This window comes from Saimiri boliviensis, chromosome 17, assembly GCF_048565385.1.
Source record: "Saimiri boliviensis isolate mSaiBol1 chromosome 17, mSaiBol1.pri, whole genome shotgun sequence".
Taxonomy (NCBI): Eukaryota; Metazoa; Chordata; class Mammalia; order Primates; family Cebidae; genus Saimiri; species Saimiri boliviensis.
Genome location: NC_133465.1, coordinates 22,000,841 through 22,017,822, shown reverse-complemented (window position 1 = coordinate 22,017,822; position 16,982 = coordinate 22,000,841). Strand labels below are relative to the sequence as shown.

Sequence of the window (16,982 nt, the reverse complement as noted above, 5' to 3'; positions counted from 1 at the left end):
GCCCGCCCCCACAGAGGTAGCCCCGCCGCACTAAACACACCTACGAGATCCCTTGGGATGGGGTGGGCCTGTCTGGCAGTGGGTGGTCCACAGTTTGCTGTAGCTTTGGGGGAGGGGCAGTTGTCTCCACAGGGTGCCAAGCCCTGGCCCCAGAGCTTTCACCAAAACTTCCCGGAAGGGCGAGTTCTCAAAAGCCCTCAACCTTCAGCCCAGGAGTCTGCGCTGCCACAACTCAGGTTCTGGGACCAGGGAGCAAATTTGCGTAACAGGACACATTTTGTGAGCCCTGGAATGCAAGGGCCACAGGAGGGGGAGGTAGAGGCCATGGGCTCTGGGCTTCCTGTGGAGCACTGCCCAGGCGACGGTGGGCTGGGTGCATGGGGTGAGGGCTGAGAGGTCAGGGCGCTGTCCCCACCTGCAGCCGCAGCCTGGCAGGGACCTCAGCCCTGGGCTAAAGCCCCTTCTCAGCCTCTGACATGTCGGGTCCTTCTGCAGTGGGTTGGGTGCATCAGGGTGGGTGGAGGGAAAGCCGGGGTCTGGGGTCCAGGGTCTGCTGGGCGCTGGGAGAGCCCTGAGCGGGTGTAGGGGCAGCTCCCTCTGGTAACAGTAGCAGTCACACAATCATCACTGCTTAGGGAGGGCCACCCGTACAACCAGCGCTGGCTGAGCAGTTCAGGCGCACGAGTCCCACTGAGTGCACCCAAGAAGCCAGCCGCTGTGACCCTCGTTCCCAGACCTCAGGCCTGAGTGCCCAGCCTCGGTCAGCCCACTGAAATGTGCCGCCACAGGGCTGCTCTCCAGCCTGGCCAGTACTCGGGTCCCGAGCAGCCAGGGTGCCAGCCGCCAGCCCCTACTCCGTGCGAGACCTTCAGAGCAAGGAGACAGGAAACCTGGTGGGCAGAGGGTCGGGGAGCCGGGCTTGCTCTGACAAGGCCCCCCAAGAATGTGGCAGCCTAATTAGCGTGGCATTCCCAGCCAGGCCTGCTCCAGGGGCTAGCGAGGCAGATGAAAGCTGAAAGGTTATTCCAATAAGGGGCCATCCACTTCCCAGCTCAGAGAGCCTGGTGTGCAGGAGCGACCTGGAGGGGGTACATAATTCAGCGTGGCGGGAGGAGGGTGGCAGTTGAAGGCAAAGCCAGAGCAAGTGCCAAGGTAAGACGGGACAGCTCACAGCCCGGGATGGGCGTCTCTGCTCCGAAGAGGGCCCTGCCCCCTTTTAGGGGGCACAAAGCAGGAGGAAGGGGACCGGGCTGCCACCCCACTGACTGTCTCATGTTATAAACACAGGCATGTGTTTGTATGTGAATGCCTGCGTATTCACAGACATGTACACAGCCATGCAAACACACAGAAAAACATGAGCCCGCACATGTACGCGAACACACAAGCACGCGTACACACACATTCACACAGAGCTGCACACAGACCCCATGCACACACGCACACGGCACACAGGTACACACGCCATGCGCAGGCTCCGTCCAGGCCAGGCCGGCCTCCTGGCTGCAGGCACGAGCTGACACCCGGTGACTGAGAACACGCACGCCTCGGGCCTGCCTGTGTTCCCTCTGCTTCCTGCATTCAGAGGATTTTGCTGAGGGAGGCGCAGGGATGTGGCTGACCTGTCCCGGCTGGTTGGTTGGTTGGTTTGGGACTGTCTTGCTTTTAGCTCTGAAAGTCCCACATTCTGGGAACCCCTCTGTCCCAGGCAAGCCTGTCCTGGTCACCCTGCCATGGGCATCTGGCAGGCCTGGTGCTGGGTTCTTCACAGAGCTCTCCTCACCATGTGGTCACCTCTGAGGCTCCTCAATTGTGGTAAGCACCCCTCTGTTTATCGAGCACCTACTAGGAGCCAGGGCCTCCGGCTGTCTGAGCAGCATCTCTCAGTCCCCTGCTGACACAGAAAGGTTCTTGCCTCATCAGCCATGTGACTGAGAACTTGCCGGGTGCCAGTGTCCTGGGACCTGAGGGTACAGCAGAGAACAACCAGACGAAGCCACCACCCTCCCAGAGTCAACACTCCGTTCGAAGAGATAGAACATCAGTAAGAAAAATCAGCAAATCCATGGCCAGGCGCAGTGGCTCACACCTATAATCCTACCACTTTTGGAGGCCGAGGTGGGTGGATCACCTGAGGTCAAGAGTTCAAGACCAGCCTGGCCAACATGGTGAAACCCCATCTATGAAAAAAAAAAAGAAAGAAAAGAAAAATCAGCAAATCATGTAGCATCTTAGAAGAGGGAGAAAGCTGTGGAGTCAAGTGGAACAGGGTGTCCGGGCGCAGCAGCTCACACCTGTGATCCCAGCACAGACTTGGAAACAAGTCTGGTTAACATAGGCAAACTCCACCTCTATTAAAAAAATTTAAAAAGTGGCCAGGCGCAGCAGCTCATGCCTGCAATCCCAGCACTTTGGGAGGCTGAGGCAGGTGGATCACCAGAGGTCAGGAGTTCCAGACCAGCCTGGCCAACATGGTGAAACCCCCGTCTCTATTAAAAATACAAAATCACCAAAAGAAAAAAAAAAAAACTAAAAAACTAAAAAATAAAAATAAAAATAAATAAATAAATAAAAAATAAAATAAAAATACAAAATCAGCCGGGTGTGGTGGTAGGTACCTGTAGTCTCAGCTACTTGGGAAGCTAAGGTAGGAGAATCGCATGAATCCAGAAGGTGGAGGTTGCAGTGAGCTGAGATCTTCCTGTTGCACTCCAGCCTGGGTCACACAGCGAGACCGCATCTCAAAAAAAAAAAAAAAAAAAAAACGGGGGTGGGTGGGGTCGGAATCAGGGAAGGATATGTTTAAAACAGCCCGCTTGGGTGTGTGATAGGTCACACCTGTAATCCCAACGTTTTGGGAGACTGAGGTGAGTAGATCACGAGGTCAGGAGTTCAAGACCAACCTGGCCAACATGGTGAAACACCATCTCTACTAAAAATACATAAATTAGCCAGGCATGGTGGCGTGTGCCTGTAGTCCCAGCTACTCGGGAGGCTGATGCAGGAGAATTGCTTGAACCTGGGAGGCGGAGGTTGCAGTGAGCCGAGATCGCACCACTGCACTGCAGCCCGGGCAATAGAGTGAGACTCTGTTTCAAAAAAAGAAAAAACACACAAAAACAGGCTGCTGCTCAGTCAGGGCCTCAGGGCACGTGGGGCACCTGAGGAAGAGGTAGGAACAGAGCCGTGAATGGTGAGGTGAAGGCGGGAGCCCCCCAGACACCCTGGGAATCGCTCCAGGCAGAGGGAACAGCATGAGCAAAAGGCTAGAGGTGGAGCTGCCTGGCATGAAGGACGGGCACCGGGGAGGCCACTGCAGCTGGGAAGGGAAGGAGGGGATGGCAGCTCAGGTCCAGCGGGGCCTCTGGGCCACAGGACAGACTTGGAGGGACCTTACTGAGTGAGATGGGAGCCGTGGAGGGTATGAGCAGAGGCGCATGGTATTCTAACTTAGACTTTGCTGGCTCTCCCTGGTGACTGCGTCAGATGAGACAGGGGCAGGGGTGGGGCAAAGAGACCACTTAGAGGCTATTGCCACAGTCTGGGCCAGAGGTGATGGTTGCCCAGACTGGGGTGGTGGCCGTGAGAAGTGGATAAATGCTAAATACATTTCGAAGTTGGCCGGGTTGGTGGCTCACCCCTGTAATCCCAGCACTTTGGGAGGCTGAGGCAGGCAGATCACCTGAGGTCAGGTGTTTGAGACCAGCCTGGCCAACATGGTGAAACCCTGTCTCTATTAAGAATACAAAAATTACCCAGGTGTGGTGGTACGTGCCTGTAATCCCAGCTACTCAGGAGGCTGAGTCAGGAGAATCACTTGAACCCAGGAGGCAGATGTTGTAGTGAGCTGTGTCTGAGATTGCGTCACTCCACTCCAGCCTGGGTGACAGAGCGAGACTCTGTCTCAAAAAATGTAAAATAAGGTTGGACGTGGTGGCTCCTGCCTGTAATCCCAGCACTTTGGGAGGTCAAGGCAGGCGGATCACCTGAGGTCAGGAGTTCGAGACTAGCCTGGCTAACATGGCAAAACCCTGTTTCTACTGAAAATGCAAAAAATTGGCCGGGCCTGGTAGCACACGACTGTAATCCTGGCTGCTTGGGAGGCTGAGGCAGGAGAATCGCTTGAACCCGGGAGGTGGAGGTTGCAGTGAGCCAAGATCACACCACTGCACTCCGGCCTGGACATCAAGAAAAAAAAATTACGGGCCGGGTGTGGTGGCTCACGCCTGTAATCCAAGCACTTTGGAGGCCAAGATGGGCGTATCACCTGAGGTCGGGAGTTCAAGACCAGCCTGACCAACATGGTGAAACCCCATCTTGAAAAAAAAATTATTATATATATTTTATATATATAAATATATAGAATTTGAAGCTGAACCCAATTTTGAAGTTGAACAGACAGGATTTCTGAGGGGCTTCGTGTGGGGTGAGAGAGAGTGGGCATGCATTGTGACTCTGAGGTGTTTGGCTGGAGAAGCCAGAATGAAGGTGCTGCCTGTGACTGAGGCACAGAATATGTGAGTGGAGGAGGCTTGTGGGGGACGAGCATCGCTCAGCCTGGGAGGCTTTCGTGTGACAGATGGAGACGTGGGGGAGGCAGGGGGATGCGGCGTCCGCAGGCAGGAGGGCCACGCTAGAGCTTTAAATGACTGCCCCATTTTGCAGGTGAGGAAGATGAGGCTCACACAAGCATGGGGACACGCTGGTTAAGTTGGGGACCCGGGGCCGGGTAAGGTAGCTCAGGCCTGTGATCCCAGCACTTCGGGAGGCTGAGCCCAGGCGTTTAAGACCAGCCTGGAGAACACAGTGAGATCCCATCTCTACAAACAATTTAAAAATTTGCTGGACATGGTGGTGTGGGCCTGTATTTCAAGCCACCTGGGAGGCTAGGGTGGGAGAATCTCCTGAGCCCAGGAGGTTGAGGCTGTGGTAAGCTATGACTGTGCCACTGTACTCCTGCATTGGTGACAGAGCAAGGCCGTGTCTCAAAAAAAAAAAAAAAAATGGAGGAGCTAGGATTCAAACTCAGGTCTGGCTCAAAGCTTGTACTCTTTCCAATGCCCTACGCCACGAACGAGGAGCCTGTGCCCTTCCTGCACAGCCCACACCCCACGTCCAGCAGTAGGGAGTGGTGTCAGAAATCCAGCTGTGCCCTGGCTGGCTTCCATGTCCCGAGGGCTGAGCCAGACTCCAGGCGGTGCTGGGGAGGGGGAGGATGGGCTGCCCAGGAAGTGGCCTGTGCTTGGGTGCAGCGTGGAGGGACAGGGCCAAGTAGCCCAAGGAGCCAGCAGCCCCCAAGTGCAGCCGGCCTGGCCTGAGGCTGTTATCTGACCAGCATTGGGTTAGCATCGATTGGGTGGAGAGGAGCATCTGGCAGGGCTGGGGAAAGTGGGGAAAGGGAGGGAGGGCTGCAGAGCCAGAGGGATCTGAGCAGTCTCCAAGACTCAGGGAGCCCCGAGGCCCTGCCCAGGGGGGTGCGGGGTTGCCAGCCCATTGGGCCATCCCCGCTCCGGCCCAGGGAGCGGCAGTCCCTTCAGAGCTGGCAGGTTGCGGTGAGCAGCTCGAGGCTTTGGGGCTACGAGGGTCAAGCAGCCCTCCATGGAGGCTGCCCTGGCACCCGAGCAGCGTGACGCTGGGGGCAGAGCCCTCGCCTCGCCGTCAGCCGGGTGAGGCCTGCTCACTGCCCTGTGGCCAGCCTCATGCCGTAGCCGGTGGCTTCCCCCAAGAGCCTGGTCTCCTCCTCTGTGACAGGACACGGGTCCCAGGGGCCGTCCTGAGGCCTCTGCTGCACAGTTAGGGCTGGATCTGCCTTGGTTGGTCCCTTCCTGCTTCCAGGGGCTGGGAAGCTGGGGAGTCCCCACAGCAATGGCTGGCTGGCCTGGGCCTGGGGCAAGGGCCCCGCCAGGGCTGGTCACAAAGGGGAGACCTCTGGCCCCCATGGCTCTGGGTTTCCCCAGCTCAGCCGAGCGGAGGCTGCAGCCTCCTTGGAAGCTCTGCGTGCTTAGAGCCTGAACGGCAGAGCCGGGCGGGAGGTGGCGCCCCCTCCCACCGCGGGGCCTTTGCCATGCGGTGGCCACTGTCTTTCCCTTCTCCATCCCGGCAAGTCTGGCCCCACAAGGCCCCTCAGCAGCACATTGGGGCTGCTGAGAGGACTGGGTAGGGTGCCTACCCACGCTCAGGCCACCCCTGCCCCCACACTCCCTGCCCAGCAAGCAGGGACGTGGGGTTTGCAGGAAGGACCTGAACACCATCCAGCTGTCCTTGCCGCCTCTGCGCTGGCTGGAATCCTAAGGTAACCCTGTGAGGCAGGGACCCTTCTCCTCCCAGTTCCCAGATTCATACTCCAGGCAGTGACAGAACAATGTTGGCAGGTGGCACAGGGATGGCAGGGGACTTCCCTGAGCACCCTCCCTTCCCACCCCCACCCCCAGGGGTCTACTGCAGGCTGTACACCTGGCCAGACTGCCTGCCTGCTCTTGTGAGAGAGACTCCCGTCTGCCAGTGAGCATGAGGATCCCCCTTGCCCCCCCTACCCACTCATTCTGGGCCCTCCCCACTGGCACCCCTGACACCCGGGGCTCAGGCCGCAAGTGAATGAATGAGGCTGTGGAGATGCGGGTGAGCTTAGATGTGCGGGAGGCCGGAAGGTTTGGGGATAGCCGAGCAGTCAGCCAAGTGCACGCCCCTGGAGGACAGGAGGAACAGGGGACTCCCCAGGGAAAGCTCGGGGGAGCCTTGGGGGAGGCCCGGCCTCGCTTTCCTCAGCCCCCTTGGGCACAGCCACCCCTGCCTCACCCAGGACAGGGTGCCGGGCTCCTGAACAGAGACCCTGATACCTGCTAATTTGCAATCTTAAAATGCATGGCAAAGGAGGGCCTCATTGTTAGTACATTAATCAGGCAATCAGTGAGTCGGGGCTCCCCAGGGCTGCACGCAGGGGCACGGGAGGAGCCATGCAATGCTGTGCCAGCCTCTGGGAGAAACGCAGCAGGGAACAGTTCAAGACTGGGGCACCTGCTGGCTGTGGCACAGGGTACCAGAGGTGGCATGGCCAGCTGGGGCAGCTGGTCCAAGGTCTTGGAAATGGGGCCAGCTTCCAGTCTGTAGAAGCACTCAGCTGAGATGCCCCACTCTCCAGAAGGAGGGGCAGGGTGCCTGGGAGGGCAGCTTCCCTGGCCTGGGTCCCTGCATCTGGGCCTACTGAAGGTGGTGAGCATGCCCTGGGGTTCAGACCCCCGACCTGCCCCTCCACCATCCTCAGGCATTGGGACAGGAGGGAGGGGCTGCCTATACTGGGGCCTGTGGCTTGTCGCTCCGGCCTGGGCTCCCAAGACAATGGGTTGTTCTTCCTTGAGACAGGGAATGTGAGCCACATCCGCGCCGAGCCAGGGGCCCTCTCAGAGGCTGGGCAGGGCGGTTCCTGCCCTGGGCCTTGCCTCACCTCACCCCTGCCCTCTGACCCCTCCCACCCATGGCGCACACACAGATACCAAGTCCACCCCGGGTCACCCCAGGTGATTACAGGGGGACAGGACTTGGCCTTTTCACCTCAACTGGGGTCCTTGCCTGGTTTCCCCGTTCCCTGACATCCCTTGGAGGCCCCTGCTTTGTGTGTGACGGGAAACGTCTCTCCATGGGCCCAGGCTTCTCTGGGCGTCATTTCAGAGAACTCCATTCTGGGCCTCACAGAAACAGCCACACATCGGGTGGAGGAGGGAGCCCTCCTCCATGAGTGTGAGGGCTCCCCACGCCCTCACCCGGGGCAGCTCCGAGCCTCAGGGGAGCGTGAGTGGAAGCACTTTGTAAACTCCAGTAAGCTGCACAAATGTCGATGGGATTAGCGCTGAGCCGGACATGCACCACCCGTCCCCCTGCCTCGAGGCCTCTCTCACTGTAGACTCAGGGACGGAGATGGCTTTGTCTTTGCAGAATGGCCTGGCTGTGGCCCTGTCCCCTGACATGTGGGACACCCTTGAGCTGGGAGGGGCACCCTGGCTCCCTCAGAAGAGTGGGGCTGCTCCCAGGGAAGGAAGCTCCCTGCAAGGCGGCCTTCCTGGAGGGTATCGGCCAAGCAGGGGTGAGGAGTGCGAGCTGAGCCAGAGGGGAGTGTCAGCCCCGTGGAAGGGGCAGCCAGTGTGAGTTGGGCCCCCTCCCAGCTCTGGATGGCGGCTTCAGAGAGTAGGCAGGCTTCCCAAAGTCAGGCGGGGTTTGGAGCCCAGGTTTCTCACCCTCATGCCCCTGCCTCCCTCAGCAGGGTGGGGCTCCTTGGGCAGCTGGAGGCAGGTGCAGGGGCTAGAGGCCGGACCTGAGCCTCCAAGTGGTGACAGCGGGCACTGCCATCATCTCCCACGCATGGTAGGGGAAACTGAGGCTGAGGTGGCGGCGGCAGCCTCAGCCCAACCTGCGGGCTGTGCATTGGCTGGGGAGTATAACGTGGGCCACACAGAGCCTGGCTTGGCCCAGAAAGGGTCCTTGAAGCTGTGCCGCCACCACTGAAGTCATAATTGCTCTGAAATCGCAACCGAGCCCAATTATGCAAAAAAAAAAAACAAATTATGTGCGATGATTTTTATGTGTCGGAAATGGTCGGTCGAAGCCGGGTGATTACAGGGGGACGGGAAGCAGCTGCCACTCTCTGGGAGCCCGTAACTCCCAACAGCTGGGAGCTGTCACTTATTTACGACGCTGTTTCTGCCAGGAACGAGGGGTGACAGTGGCAGCGAGGCCTGCTGGGCCAGGAGCCTGGGCGGGCAGTGGCACGAGGTGGGAGCAGGCCTGGCCCCAGATCGGCTGGAGGGGCTGCTTCTCATCCCACGAGCTTTGGACGCAGCTGCAGTAGCGACTCGGCTGCCCCGGGTGCCCTGACTCTCCCACGAGGCCTCGCCGGAGCCAGAAGCAAAGGGGCAGGAGGCCTGCCAGGCAGGAAGGAGAAAGCTGGCTGGCCATCGGGGTGGGCGCCTGGAGCCTGGAGCCCGCTCCCCACCCCAACCTCGGCGCGCCTGCCTGGCCGCCTGGGGCAGCTGCGACCCTGGAAAAAGGCAGGTAATGACGGTCGTCCGTAATAAGGCTGCTCCGATAATGAGCGCGGGGCTATTATCCGACCACAGGCTGGACACATCCGAAAATAAATTACTTTAAGGATCCATTAACGAATGCCTAATTAATGCCCAATTAGAGGGAAGCTACAGAGGAAACGCTCTGGACAGTGTAGAGGCGAGGCCTGGTTTTGCAGCCACAGCCTGGGGGCTGGAGCGAGTGGAAAGAGGGGAGGGGCCCGAGGGTGGGCCGGGATGGGACAGCCTCGGTCTGACAGCGGCTGTCACCCCCAGGCCCTCACAGACAGGCGCCTCTCAAGGCATCCACACAGCTCTGCCAGGGAGAACCGCTATTGTCTGTATTTTATTTCATTTCATTTATTTATTTATTTTGAGACAGAGTCTCACTCTGTCACCCAGGCTGGAGTGCAGTGGTGTGATCTCTGCTCACTGCAACCTCTGCCTCCAGGGTTCAAGTGATTCTTGTGCCTCAGCTTCCCAAGTAGCTGGGATTATAGGCACATGCCACCATGCCCGGCTAATTTTTGTATTTTTAGTAGAGACAGGATTTCGCCGTGTTGGCCAGGCTGGTTTTGAACTCCTGACCTCAAGTGATCTGCCCCCCTTGGCCTCCTAACGTTCTGGGATTACAGGCGTCAGCCACTATGCCCGGCCATGTCTATATTTCAGAAATGAGGAAACTGAGGCTTAGACGGAGTGTTGCCTCTATGTTTTGAGGACATGGAAGACGCTGTAAAGGAGACATTATTTCAGGTGAACTTTGGTGCCATGCATGCATGCTCTGCTTGTGATTGGGAATGATTTAAATAAAGAGATTCTGGCCGGGCACGGTGGCTCAAGCCTGTAATCCCAGCACTTTGGGAGGCCGAGGCGGGTGGATCACAAGGTCAAGAGATCGAGACCATCCTGGTCAACATGGTGAAACCCCGTCTCTACTAAAAATACAAAAAATTAGCTGGGCATGGTGGCGTGTGCCTGTAATCCCAGCTATTCAGGAGGCTGAGGCAGGAGAATTGCCTGAATCCAGGAGGCGGAGGTTGCGGTGAGCCGAGATCGAGCCATTGCACTCCAGCCTGGGTAACAAGAGCGAAACTCCATCTCAAAAAAAAAAAGAGATTCTGGCCAGGCACGGTGGCTCACACCTGTCATCTCAACACTTTGGGAAGCTGAGTGGGGCAGATCACCTGAGGTCAGGAGATCAATACCATCCTGACCAACATGGTGAAACCCTGTCTCTACCAAAAACACAAAAATTAGCCAGGCGTGGTGGTGCACGCCTGTGATCCTAGCTACTCGGAGGCTGAGGCAGGAGAATCACTTGAACCCAGGAGGCAGAGGTTACAGTGAGCCAAGACTGCACCACTGCACTCCAGCTTGGGTGACAGAGTGAGACTCCGTCTCAAAAAAAAAAAAAAAAAAAAAAATTAAATAAGGTCGGGCGTGGTGGCTCACACCTGTAATCCTAGCACTTTGGGAGGCCAAGGCAGGTGGATCGCAAGGTCAAGAGATCGAGACCACCCTGGCCAACATGGTGAAACCCCTTCTCTACTAAAAATACAAAAATTAGCTGGGTGTGGTGTCGCATGCCTGTAGTCCCAGCTACTCAGGAGGCTGAGGCAGAATTGCTTAAACCCGGGAGTCAGATGTTGCAGTGAGCTGAGATTGCACCACTGCACTCCGGCCTGGCGCCTGGTGGACACAGCGAGACTCTGTCTCAAAAAAATCAATCAAATAAAATAAAAAATAAAAATAAATAAATAGATTCCCCAGGACAGCAAGAGCCCCTCCACTCTCCATGAGCACAGATAGCAACAGCCAGGGACACAGCTAGGAGGAGAATGGGAAGCTGATGGTGGTGTCCCTGGGTCGTGGCCTCCACCCCCGCAGCGTGACAGATTCGGAGTGGGTGAGCCTGGGGCTCAGCATCTGTGGGGTAGAACTAAGGAAGCGTGCGGATGATCAGGGCCTTCACCCTGGGCTCACCTCCCAGACCCAAGAAGTGGGTCACCAAGGAGGGAAGGCCTCTCGTCCCAGACGGCTTCCAGGCTTGGACCTGGACCCTTGACCCTGAGCTTGCTCCAGCCAGGGGTGAGGCTCTCACTGAGCTCAGCCAAGGTGAAGATGTGGCCCCAGTGGGCCCAGGAGGGCGCCATGCCAGTCCTCCCCTGCACTGTGCCCGCCTCCCGCCCCTGTGTGGCCCCTGACCTGGCTGTGCTCTCTCTCCCTGCCAGGGTGCTGTGTGGAAATGCTGCTGCTGCTGGTGGCTGCGGAGCTGCCCCTGGGTGGCGGCTGCCCGCGGGACTGCGTGTGCTACCCGGCGCCCATGACGGTCAGCTGCCAGGCGCACAACTTTGCGGCCATCCCGGAGGGCATCCCGGTGGACAGCGAGCGCGTCTTCCTGCAGAACAACCGCATCAGCCTGCTGCAGCCGGGCCACCTCAGCCCTGCCATGGTCACGCTCTGGGTCTATTCCAACAACATCACCCACATCCACCCCGGCACCTTCGAGGGCCTCGTGCACCTGGAGGAGCTGGACCTCGGCGACAACCGGCAGCTGCGGACGCTGGCGCCCGAGACCTTCCAGGGCCTGGTCAAGCTCCACGCCCTCTACCTCTACAAGTGCGGGCTGAGCGCCCTGCCGGCCGGCGTCTTCGGCGGCCTGCACAGCCTGCAGTACCTCTACCTGCAGGACAACCACATCGAGTACCTGCAGGACGACATCTTCGTGGACCTGGTCAACCTCAGCCACCTGTTTCTCCATGGCAACAAGCTGTGGAGCCTGGGCCCGGGCACCTTCCGGGGCCTGGTGAACCTGGACCGGCTGCTGCTGCACGAGAACCGGCTGCAGTGGGTGCACCACAGGGCGTTCCACGACCTGCGCCGGCTGACCACGCTCTTCCTCTTCAACAACAGCCTGGCGGAGCTGCAGGGCGCGTGCCTGGCCCCGCTGGGGGCCCTGGAGTTCCTCCGTCTCAACGGCAACCCCTGGGACTGCGGCTGCCGAGCGCGCTCCCTCTGGGAGTGGCTGCAGCGGTTCCGGGGCTCCAGCTCCGCTGTCCCCTGCCTGTCCCCCGTGCGGCGGCACGGCCAGGACCTGAAGCTGCTGAGGGCTGAGGACTTCCGGAACTGCACGGGACCAGCGTCCCCGCACCAGATCAAGTCGCACACGCTCACCACCACGGACAGGGCTGCCCGCAAGGGCCACCACTTGCCCCACGCCCCCACCAGGGGCAAGGGCCACTTGCCCGGCTCCCGGCCCGGCCACAGGAAGCCGGGCAAGAACTGCACCAGCCACAGGAACCGCAACCAGATCTCTAAGGCGGGCAGCGGGAAGCACGCCCCCGAGCTGCCAGACTATGCCCCCGACTACCAGCACAAGCTCGACTTCGACATCATGCCCACCGCCCGGCCCAAGAGGAAGGGCAAGTGTGCCCGCAGGACCCCCATCCGTGCCCCGAGCGGGGTGCAGCAGGCCTCCTCGGGCCATTCCCTGGGGGCGTCCCTCCTGGCCTGGATTCTGGGGCTGGCGGTCACTCTCCGCTGAGGGCCCAGGGCGTCAGCACCCAGCACTGCCACGTGTCCACCAAGAAACAAAATTTATTTTCTTCTTTTTTTCCTAGTGGAAGATCTGCTGGGTTTCAGGAAAAGGCCGGTGGAGGCGTCTTCACGCGGCTGCTGTCTGGACCCTGCCATGTGGATTGTAAACCCAAAGTGTACAGCCCTAGGCGGAAGGGGATTGGCACGTCTCACCCGGCTGTCCCCGCCAGCCCCGCAGAGCACCCACGGACAGCGTCCACTCCAGTAAGGCGGTGAAAGGCACGCCAAGCGCATCCTTCATTAGCAACAATGGGACAATCGCCCCCGACAGCGGCGGCGGGGCTCTGCGGAATCCTGATTGTCTGGAGAGGTCTGGAGGGCCCCGTGGTTCCTGGAGAAAGCAGGACGCAGAGAGGAACAAACGAGGCGCACCCATGAGGCTGGGCGGCCACAGTCTGGGCACACATGAGCAGGTGGCATCCTGGCTGTTTCCTGAGGCCACTTAGTCACCCTGCCCTGAATCCTACCTGACTCCACCTTCAGCCCCTCCCTAGGGGCAGCGCCTCTCCTTCCTGATGTCTCAGGCAACCCTGGCAGACCCAGGCCCAACTGCTGGGGTCCAAGAACCAATTACCAAAGGAAAGATCATCAGAGGCTGAAATTCAAACTTCATCCCGGGCAATGAGGTTCTCACAGAAGGTGCAGTTTTATAACTACGTCCACTTATATATACTCACAATCTACATATATATACACAAATGCACAGGTCCTCCCTCCCACTCCGTCACCTAACTGTATGTCTTTCCATGTTTATAAACTATACAGAAAACTGAATTTGCTGAGCTAAGGATTGTATCGGTGATTTCTAGCAAGAACAAAGTGATAGGATTTTTGTCTAGAATCCCAGCCTGGCTTGCCAGGGATTGGGAAGGTGTCAGTGGGGAGGGTGAGGAAGGGGTGGCAGCAAGAGTCACTTTGGGGGACCAATATTCTTAGATATTTACAGCATCACCTTGTTTTCATATGCAACACAAGCGTGTCTGCCACCCTGGAGCACCCTGTCACCTCTGCTGTACTAGCTGTGGGCTTCAGGGTGAGAAGTGAGAGGCAGCTTGTTGGATGTCAGGGAGCCAGGCCCTGAGGGCCAGCAAGACAGGAGGGGAGGGAAGGGCGTTTGGATCTGGAAGCCGGCAGGCCAGGCAGCATCCACAGTGTTAGTCCAGCGGGTTGGACGGTGTTGGCAGCCTAGCGTTTGGCCAGGGACGGTCTGGACACGCCAAGAGACTCGGGCTTGAGCCCAGGCCTCCCGCACAGCTCAGCTGCTGAACGTTTCCTTGAGGTTCTTCAGTGGACGGCCCAGCAAGGGCCCTGCGCAGGGCAGCAGGGGGAGGCATCAGGGGTCCTTAGCAGAAGGGAAATGATGAGGGCATTTCATGAACCATCTCAGGCACCCAGCCCTCCCAGCCCTCCTGGGGATGCTCAGGGTGCAGGCAGAGGCTGGGGAGGCCAGACTCAGGGGTCAGGAGCAGGGACGGGCACCACCCAGGGACTGGGGCAGGCAACCCGGACAGGGAAGAGGCGCTCCGATCAAAGCCGGCCATGCCGCTGGCCAGGGGCCCAGGTGGGCACAAGCTCCTTTGCGCTTTGCACAAAGCTGAATTCCCCCACCAGAGAGGATGTGTGTGAGGAGTGAGAAATGCCGAATCCAATTAAGAGAAAAATAACAATAACAATAAATGATCTTGGACAAGAACCCTGTTTTTCATTTCCTAGCCCCGCATTCCTGACAGGTGGCAGATCCTGGGCTTCTGTGGGTGGGCAAGCCTGGCTGGGCCCAGCTCTGGGAACACAGCACATTGGTTGGCGGGAGGAGCCTTAGTGGGCAGGGGTACACTGACTCACAGGGACATGCACGCACGTGCACCCTAGCGCTCCTGTTTCCACGCGTGCACGCGCACCCTAGCACTCCTGTTTCCACGCGCGCACGCGCACCCTAGCCCTCTTGTTTCCACGCAGACAAGCGCACCCTAGCGCTGTTTCACACGCACGGGCACTCTAGTGCTGTTTCCACGCAAGCACGGGCACCCTAGCCCTCCTGTTTCCACTCGCGCACGAGCACCCTAGCGCTCCTGTTTCCACACGCGCACGCGCACCCTAGTGCTGTTTCCTCGCACGCACGCGCACCCTAGCCCTCTTGTTTCCACGCAAGCACGCGCACCCTAGCGCTCCTGCTTTGTGGCGCTTCCTTCGCCCGCACAGATCATGATTCCATTCCCACATTCTGGTTGCGCTGGTTCAGCAGTACCTCTGTGGCTCTCCCAGGGAGCCTCAGGAGCAACTGCTGAGTGACTGATTCTCAGGGGGCCGGACAGGCCAGGCGGCTGGTGGGGACACGGGCGGCTGCAGGGGAACAGTCAGTTCCTGGCGCCCACGGGGTTTTCTAGGAGACCAGGGACCCACCCGGACAACTGTGGGTGGGTTTGGAGACTGCACCTGCCTCTCTGGCTTCAGAGAAAGGAGAGGGTCCCCCGGATAGAGGGAGGAGGCTGTGTTTTCAGGCCTGGCTGGACAGTTCACTAACGGGAGCCCAGTGACTGCAGAGTGAAGAATCGTCAGCCTGTAGTTGCTCCGCTGCGGCCCACAGGCTCTGACCCAGGCCGGTGCCAGGGCCCGGCTGTCCCTTCAAACCCAAGGATGTTATGTTGTTGATTTCATTTCCAGCCTCAGACAGCAAGGCCCTCAGTGGAAAAATCACGAGTCTAAGCACTTTATTACATTTTTTTAAAAAAAAGACTTAAGAAGTCCTGTAATATGGAATGGAATGTCAGTACGAGAAATGCTAATGTTTTATAAATGATCCGCTTCTGTCAAGCACAGTCTCTAGTTGCTGACTGTTATTAGAGGCAAGGCGGTGGGGGCCCAGGACGCCAGGTATTTTTAGCAGCTTTCTCCTCTAAGAGGTAGGGGGAATCGAGGCAGCTCTGTTGCAGGTGACATTACTTGTCACCCAGCAGCTCATGCTACAGTGACGATGACACCGTCTCCCCAAACATCAAAGCAAGTGGACACATCGGGGGCGCAGCAAAGGCTTCTCTATTTGCCAGCCCCAGCCAGCCCCTGGTCTCATTCAGGGCAGGGACAGGCAGATTCCTGTGGTCCTCCCAGAGGTGGAGGCCCCCCTCCCCTGCCATCTTCTGCCAACACTTTTCCTGGACCCCAGGAGGGACCCACCTCTTCTCCCTCCCCCTCCTCCTGCCACACAGGTCTCCACTGTGGACTGACGGGGACAGAGCCGGCCCTGTCAGAGGGGCTGGGTGGCCCTGGTTGTCTCTAAGACTCTCCACACAAGCTCCTCCCCTGACCCCAGAGCTTGGCTGACTCTGCATGCTTCATTCAACAAAGGCTGACCGAGGGCCTCCGTGTCCAGCCACTGGCCAGGCTGTGGGGACATAAATGTGAGAAGACATGGCTCGTGGCAAGGAGCTCAGAGCTGAGATGTAGAAACAAGTATTCGCAATTGGTATGGAGTTGGCACTCCTGTTAGCACCCCGCAGCCCCCAAAATGAGGAGCTCAGCTGGGTGGGGGCAGTCAGAGATGGCTTCCAGGCGGAGGTGACACTCCAATGTGTCAGGATGTGGACAGGATGAGGAGCTGTCCAAAGAAGAGTGTGGGGAGTAGGGTTAGAGGTGGTAACAGCACATGTCTGGGGCATCCATAAACCACTGTGAGCTGAGGTCGTGGGAGATTCACCCGGCCTGGGGGGCTCAGGGGATCCTGCTCCAGGGGCTGTGTGGCTCTCCACCTGGGGTTGTCCTCCCACCCGCCCCCCAGCCTGTCTTGGGCACGTGGTTTCCGACCGTGGCACCCTTGCCGCAGTTCCTCAACAGCGGGTTTCATGATGGAAACTTGCCTCCTTGTGCTCAGCCAGATCCTCCCCTCGTGCCAGCAAGCTGGAGCGCTCACTGGAAGTCTGCCTGGGCCACAGTCCCATTCCCAGACACCTGCTGCTTCCAAGCTCGGGAAGCATTCCATGGCCCAGCGCTCCCTGCTTCCCAGGCGCCGGCCGCCCTCAGCCCCTCCTGGCTTCGGAGCAGGCTGCTTAGATCCCTTTGCTTCTGCCTGTGCCGGCTCTGACCATCAGCCAGCCCTGAGCCCCTCCCATTGGCCGCACCCCCTCCTCTCCTGCTGGGGCTGTTCATCCCAAGAGCCAAGAATCCAATTTAGCAAATGTTTACTCATCATCCAGCTAATCACCAGTGCTCTGCCACCGTGGTGAATGGGCTCCAGAAAGCCTGTGAGCAGGTTTGGGGAGGCAGGAGAGCCAGGGAGGCCTCTGGGAGGGCAAGCTGCAGGGATGGGGTCAGAGAGAAGGCGTTTGTTGGGGAGGC

The 16,982-nt window shown here is 58.8% G+C and overlaps 1 protein-coding gene across 1 annotated transcript in view; it reads left to right on the top strand.

Moving 5' to 3' along the window:
• Positions 1-14,346, top strand: part of RTN4RL1 (reticulon 4 receptor like 1) — a 95,808-nt gene extending 81,462 nt beyond the window's left edge. Inside the window, exon 2 of the mRNA XM_010339972.3 lies at positions 11,288-14,346. Coding sequence (XP_010338274.1) covers positions 11,288-12,600 — 1,313 coding nt within the window. The 3' untranslated portion in view covers positions 12,601-14,346. The remainder of the gene's footprint in view (positions 1-11,287) is intronic.
• Positions 14,347-16,982: the final 2,636 nt, after the last annotated feature.